Raw genomic sequence first — 7,227 nt, 5'->3', positions numbered from 1 at the left:
AGGGGATTTTTGTGGTCGCTAATTATTAATCCGATACGAGATTTCCAAAATTCAAAATTATTGATTCAAAATGGCGGAAGCGAAATGCATAAATTGAGTTGTAATTAATCCACCATCTTGAATCCGCCATCTTGGATGCAATATTTTTATATTTTGACTTTGGATTCGTAATCAGCGACCTGAAAAAACTCCCGTGTACCAAATTTCACAGAAAAAGGTATGCTTCAAAGGGTTAATCGTCGGATGGTGTTTCGTCGAATTCTTCCTGCGTTTCTCACCTTTCCAGCCTCCTGGGCTGCGTTCAACAACGTTCCAGGGGGTCCCCGTATATCATATTATCCTTGTTTAACATTGGATGAGCAACGAGGATAAAACGATGGAGGCACTCGGGTAACATTTCCGAACGCAGCCCTGTCCCTTCTGATAACTGATTCCTTATCCATCTCCGAAAGACGCGCGCATGTTGCGCAGAAGATATCACCTTTTAATCTACCCCTTTAATAGATATATATATATGTGTGTGGTGCATATATCGTGCATATATGTATATACATATATATTGTGTGTACGTGTATGTATGTGCAAACATAATGGATTTCTGTTCCAGCAGAACGCAAGGACGCAATTGCGCATTTTGAAGACGCGTGATAGAGAGAGAAAGAGAGAAATCGAACACGTGGTGTATCGACGCGATCTTCCTCTCATCTAGCTTTTCCTCCGGTAAGTCCACTTTTGTCTGTCGTTTCTTCTCTCACAATCAGCCTTCTTCCCTTTATGATTCTTTTTCGCCTTATCTGAAAATCTCTTTCATGTGTTCATATAGTCACAGCTTGGTCGATTCTCAAACGATTCGCAAATCGCTTCTCCATCCTTCTTCAAAGCGTTGTGAACGCCAAAGCGAACACAGCCTTCATCTCACAGTAAATTCTCTAGAATTGTATAAATCAAAACTCGAAAAGTAGGAAAGAATTCAGAAAAAGAGGCATAGGAAAGACGTCGAGGGAAGAAGTTCGGAAATAGATATCGGAAACTTGTTTTCTATTGAAAAATCTGCAAAACGTCGAGATCGTGAATTTTTTGCGTATTTTAAAAATAAACTGATCGTATCGATATTAGAATTTGTGTGTAAAACCTGAATATTTAATAAGTTTGCCTACTTTAAAAATACACATTATTTATTGGGAGTAACAAACGAGGAGAGTAGGATAAGAGTGCAAAGAGCACATATTACATTTATGAGCCATTTATGTCCAGTTTTTAAGCGACGAATAGATGTTGGTCTGATCATTTTAACTATCACATTTTCTGAATTTAAACCGAAATAGGTTCACGTTTAGAGAGAGAAATAAAAAAGAAATGTAAACAAAGTGTAAAAAGTGCAACCAAAGTAAATAGCCCTTGTTTTGTCTCTTGTTTATTTCCTGTAAATTACTGTATGATTAAAAATAGCGAGAATATAAATGGCTTCTTTATATATATAATGATTAATTATCCGTGAAAATTAACTAAAAAGGAGGTCACATTTCGGAAACTTGTTGATTTTCTCATTCTGCAGGAAGAAGAGTTCATTTGGGATAATATCTAAAACAAATTTATCGCAAATCATGTTTGTATTAACATTATCTCGTGTTTGAACCTCTTCTATGCTCGTACAGTGTACAGTAGAAGAGGTTATGAATAAATCGCGCCGTGTCAGTGTACAGTGAAAAAAAGCGTTGTTTTTTAATACTTTTATTAATGTGTAGTAATGAAGTTATACAATAGTTGTATAAACTTACTAAATGTATATGCAATTAGTAAGTTTCGTTATCATTGATTTTTTTTTGTTTAACAAACATTGATTTTATGCTTTTATTGTCACACACACACACACAGATACACACGCGCGCGTGTGAGTGTGTGTAATATATATTTATATATAAAAAATTGTATGTTACATCATGTGTTTATTTTTACAGGCTTCCTGTGGTCATATTGAAGGCTTGCAAAGTCACACTATAAATCTTGCTGTTTCACGACTGACTGGTCACCCGTTAATACGCCAGTAAACGGCGGAATGAGCGTGCGTACGCAAAAGCTACTTTTGTGCGCGCTCGTACTTTTAGGCATCATCTACTTCTGTACGAATCGGCGTGGGAACGATAAAGATGTATCTCTGAAGCAGCTTCTCGCCGCTGCGATAAGAGCGGCAGAGATTGGGGGACTGCAAGTGGTAACAGTGCATGATCAAACTAAATTTAAAATAGAGAGCAAAGGTCAGACGAAGGAAGGTAACCATTGATATGTAACTTGATATATAATTGTATATGATGATACATTAGATAATAGTCTCTGTAACGTTGCTATTTCTTGAATTATGTTTCTATATTGTACAATCTGTTTTCTTAATTCGAAGGACTTTGATATAAAACAGTGATGTATAATGATTTTTCTTCTGTATCTCCCTTAAAGGCGTAAATGATCCAGTAACAGCAGCAGATTATAGATCTCACTGTGCTATGTATCGCTCTTTGACAGAAGCATTTCCAGGGATTACTGTGATATCTGAAGAAACATCACAAGATTGTGATAAAATTGTAGTTGAAGACATTAAGAATTCTGTTAAAAGTATCGAAGGTTACGATATAAGTGACGATATTGTAAATGTTAATGATATAACAATCTGGATAGATCCTCTAGATGCCACCAAAGAATTTACAGGTAAAGGTACATCTTTGCCATTATAAATTCCAGTACTTCTAACAAAATTACTTTTCAGGTTATTTATGGCAAGAAGTTATTTTTAAGATGACCAATATTTGTACATTTTTATGTTTGAACATATTCATGTTACAATCAATAAGTTGGTCACAAATTTCACAAGAAAGATATTCTAATCAAAGATTAGATTTATAAACAATGAATACAAAGCAAATGTATTACCTGCAATTGCAATTTGGAATTAATATTATCGCGATTGTTTATGGCTAGGTTGAAGAAGCATCGATTGTTTTCAGGATCAAACAATAAAAGTAATTTTTTGGACCTAATATGATATAATCATGTCCAGTTCTATAATAATGTAAGATTCATATTATGAACAATCTCAGAAATATTAAGATGTTGCGGATAAAGCTTATTCCTTAATAAATAATTTAACATGTAGGCGCAGTAATTTGACATATAATATTGAAATTTTGGAAAACCATTAAGACATCAAAACTTTATACCAGATGTTCCAGATCCATCAAGTTCTTTTTTTTCCCCAAATATTAGACACAAAGCTTTTTTGAATAAATTGGAAGGGTATTCAGTGGTTCTAGAACATTTTATATTTCTAGCTTGATGTAACTTTTTATAAACTAAGTTTGATAGTTTTTGCATAATGCCTTATGTTTTTAGAAAATTTACTGCAATATGTATCTACTATGGTATGCATAGCCGTCAAAGGACAACCAATTATTGGTGTTATATATAAACCGTTTGAGACAAAACAGAATTACAGTTTATTCTGGACGTGGAGCAATCATGGCGTATCAAGAAACTTGAAAAATTTGCCCAAGGTAATTGTTGAATTCAAGTAATTTAACAAAAGTTATGATCAATTTTGAAAAATTATTTAGCTAATCTTTTTTGAACAGGTAAAAGACAATAAAACACCTATTTTAATTGTATCTCTTTCACACGCTGGACAAGTAAAAAATACATCTAAAATTGCCTTTGGCGACAACGCTAAAATTATTTCTGCTGCTGGTGCAGGTGAAGTTTTTTTCAATAACGCAGTTTTATTTCTATAACTCGCTATTAAAAACTCGTGACTGGAAGTGAAGACATCATAATTTTGCACATGATGCGTATTTTTCTAATCATTTTAAGTTCCCCATTATTTTTAATTTTTCATTATTCAGCCTCACATTCTTTTTATGCCTTCAAGTTTTGTCATTAGGAATTTTATATAGAATATATAAATATAAGACATTTCATTTTAGGATACAAATTTTTGGAAGTAGCTGTTGGTAATGCGACAGCGTACGTTCATACAACTGCTATCAAAAAATGGGATATATGTGCAGGCACTGCAATTCTTAAGTATTGCTATTTATAAGTATTTTGCCTTAATACTACATAAAATTTACTTGTTATTTATTTATTTCTTATATTTTTTGTAGTGCTTTGGGAGGAACAGTGACACAGTTATACGATCAACAACCAATCTATTTTGGAAGTAATGACGCCAAAGTACTTACAAAGGGTCTTTTAGCGACTATGAGCGATCATGCGTGGTATTCCGAAAAATTCTTGCATGACTTTCCATTAGTGTGATCAGATATTCACATTAATCAAGAATAACTTGATGTCAATGTATCAAGAGAAAATTAAGGTTGTATATATTAAATTCTGTTTATAAAATATTCGTGTTTTAAAAATATCAATATATGTGCTCATGTACGTAATAAGATCACATATCTTCCAGCAGCTGTCTTAATTTAAGAATTTATTGTAAGAAATAATTTGTCATAAACTATGTATTAAAAAAGTAGACTTTTATATAATAAATGAAATAACAGTCATTTTATTATAAACTTTTATACATCTACACATAATTATGAAATTTATGAATGATAAAAAGACAAAAATTGGATATAGATAAAAGACGTCAGCATTAATTAATTTACTGTCCTACATTTCATAAAAACATTTAAAAAACCTGCTATGATAAAGTGAAATGTATTTTTTATGTTTATTAACATTTGCTTTGCATTTTCTGATTTTGTATAAAGATAAATTTAACTATAGTAATTTTACTTTTGAAGTTTCTGACATACATATTACAGATAATTTTTGTAACTTTTCTACTGTTTTGGAAAACTTTGCAACAGCTTTTTCATATTCAGTCAGTTTGAAAGTATCATTTAAGTTAAAAACGCAACATATATATTTTTTCATAACTTTAGTTTGTAGTTTTTTTAAAGGAATTTCATCCTTAGCTTGTAAAACGTATAAAATAGCTTTCTTCCAACGGAACGTAGCAACGTCACTTCTATTATCCGAACTAGATTGTTTACTAATTTTTGCAACTGTTTGATCTTCCTCTGATTGGATGCCGATTGATTCCAATTTCCGTTTTTTAGATTTACTTTGCCTCTTATGTAGGTGACCGTTGGTTATCCCACATGCTTCATCACTTTCATTTTGATGACTCACAGAATTATTTTCTTTACATATATTTTCATTATTTTGATTTTCAGCGAGATTCTGATTGTCAAACGAGTTATTAGAGTCCATATTTTGGATACATGTCATTTTATCTATAAAGAAGAATAAATATTTAACTTGAGTGTATTTTATAAATCCTTATTATATATAATACTAAGTCTTTCTTTTAGTTGAACTTCTTGGTCTATCTTTCTTCCTTTTTTTTCCTACTTTAGAGAAAAAAAAATGAACCATGCAAGATCAGCTAAAAAGACTTGCTCATTCTTATATAATTCATATTAAGTCTGTTCTTCGTAGATGAATATTTATATTTAAATAAAAATACTGTTTTCCTTTTAGTCGATTCAAACATTGTTCTATCCTTTTTGGCAATCAATAAATAACAAAAAAATCTTTCCATTTAATGATATCAGTTAACAAAAATATTGTTCCGTCTTTGTTATTTATGGAATATCAAGAAAGATACAACGACGTTTGTCAACTTGCATCACTAAAAGCATTCGAAGATGGAATGACACTTTTATTGATTGTATCTTCTGATAGTCAAAATAAAATAGATATATCTAAAGTTTGGCAAAAGCGACAGAAAGTTTTAATTCAATCCAATACAATGATAAAAAACAGACCTATTACAAAGGCTGTATTTATCCTTAGTACTGAAAATTATAGTGCATGTAACATAAACTATAGATCTTCATTGCTGGCAGTGAATTTTGAGACATAGCTGTAAAAGTTCTTCCATTAAACAAATTTATTATAAGAAAAACACTCACTTTTATTCTCCCGATTTTGTATAAGATCCTTCTCTGGAGTTTTTGTAGCAACTTGGTGACTCTTCTTGTGTGCATTCTCCATTTTGCTCCAAACACTCTCTACAACTGTCGCATTTATACGATTGCCTATTGCATTGCTCACAAAGTTAAGAAATTTAGCCTTCTTTCTTGGTATATTCTCATATTTCGATAAGGTATTTAGAAAGTTTCGCTCTATATTTGATAGTTCCACTGTCCCATTCAACAAATCATTAACAACGTTAATCCATTCTTGCTGTTTGCGTTCGCCCTTATTTGTGCTAGGCTTTGGAACATAATCTTTTGCGCCATATCTTTCAGCTTCGGTTATACATTTGGTGTGTGCAACGTACTCGTCACCTCTTAAAGTTAAAAATATTAATATGATTATTAGTATCGACTGACGTTAGAAACTTATTAAATTCTTAGCAAAGGCATGTCCTTATTGATTCTTTAAAAATTTGATACTTCAAACGTGATACTTGAATAGATACATAAAAAAAATTCGATTTTAGGTATTTCTAAAATTTCTTCACTTTAAAATATGTTTCAGAAAAATTTGAGGTTGCTCCTACATTGAAAAAAGAGCTACTTCTTTTAATTAAATTCTTACCGAAAATCCTTTAGACAGTCCACGCAGGTTACGAAGGGTGAATTCCGGCATATCTGCTGATAATGTACAGCCACTTTGGGCTTCTTTAATGAATCGCCGCAATGGTTGCAAGTAAACACGACCATATTGTGATTATTTATACAATTACGTCACAATACTATTTGAAATAATGATCGATATGACGAATTTATCAAGTAACTTCAACTTAACCTACAAAAGCAACACCGGTACTAAACAGCGCCAACCGAGTCACATGTGGGCCATGCACATTCTCGTTCTGGCTAATCGGATGCAGTGTGAATCCAGCAATATTCTAGAAAATTGGAAACAGAAGGTTTGTCGCATGCTCCAACATGTCCATCATAGCTCTTATTCACTCCAACGCGCTTGATAGAGTGAGTAGGAGCTATGGTGGAGCATATTGGAGCATGTTGGAGCTTGCGACGCGACAAACCTAGTATCTCTAAAGCTGGTTCTAGTGTCGCATCGCAGTGTCGCAAGCATGTCGCAAGCGTTGTGATCCAATCAGAGTCGAGCTAGATTGAAGTTGATTGGACCGTAACACTTGCGACGCTGCGATGCGATTAATGTAGAACCAACTTCATGCGGGATCTACATTAGAAATCG

The 7,227-nt window shown here is 32.6% G+C and overlaps 2 protein-coding genes across 6 annotated transcripts; one reads left to right on the top strand and one right to left on the bottom strand.

Moving 5' to 3' along the window:
- Window positions 1-429: 429 nt before the first annotated feature.
- LOC108724882 (putative inositol monophosphatase 3) lies at window positions 430-4,451 on the top strand. 5 transcript variants are annotated; one of them, XM_018451570.1, is made up of 8 exons: window positions 430-516; window positions 611-720; window positions 1,959-2,270; window positions 2,452-2,700; window positions 3,382-3,542; window positions 3,621-3,738; window positions 3,969-4,068; window positions 4,149-4,451. In XM_018451570.1, the coding sequence occupies exons 3-8, from the start codon at window positions 2,057-2,059 to the stop codon at window positions 4,300-4,302; spliced, it is 996 nt and encodes a 331-aa protein (XP_018307072.1). In that variant the 5' UTR covers window positions 430-516; window positions 611-720; window positions 1,959-2,056; the 3' UTR covers window positions 4,303-4,451. The 5 variants fall into 5 exon arrangements, with proteins under 5 accessions (XP_018307072.1, XP_018307073.1, XP_018307076.1 ...); XM_018451571.1 differs by lacking the exons at window positions 430-516; window positions 611-720 and adding an exon at window positions 1,251-1,387; XM_018451574.1 differs by lacking the exons at window positions 430-516; window positions 611-720 and adding an exon at window positions 1,486-1,606.
- A 319-nt stretch (window positions 4,452-4,770) lies between these two features.
- Window positions 4,771-6,743, bottom strand: LOC108724887 (cell growth-regulating nucleolar protein). The gene is made up of 3 exons (XM_018451582.1): window positions 6,601-6,743; window positions 5,970-6,349; window positions 4,771-5,288 (listed from the first exon to the last, which is right to left on the bottom strand). Exons 1-3 carry the CDS (start codon window positions 6,723-6,725, stop codon window positions 4,771-4,773), a joined length of 1,023 nt encoding a protein of 340 aa, XP_018307084.1. The 5' UTR covers window positions 6,726-6,743.
- Between the last annotated feature and the right edge of the window lie 484 nt (window positions 6,744-7,227).

This window comes from Mycetomoellerius zeteki, unplaced genomic scaffold (genome assembly GCF_001594055.1).
Source record: "Mycetomoellerius zeteki isolate Tzet28-1 unplaced genomic scaffold, Tzet1.0 scaffold312, whole genome shotgun sequence".
In the NCBI taxonomy this organism is placed as follows: domain Eukaryota; kingdom Metazoa; phylum Arthropoda; class Insecta; order Hymenoptera; family Formicidae; genus Mycetomoellerius; species Mycetomoellerius zeteki.
Note: the sequence above shows the minus strand (reverse complement) of the source record. Positions and strands in the feature narration are given on the sequence as shown.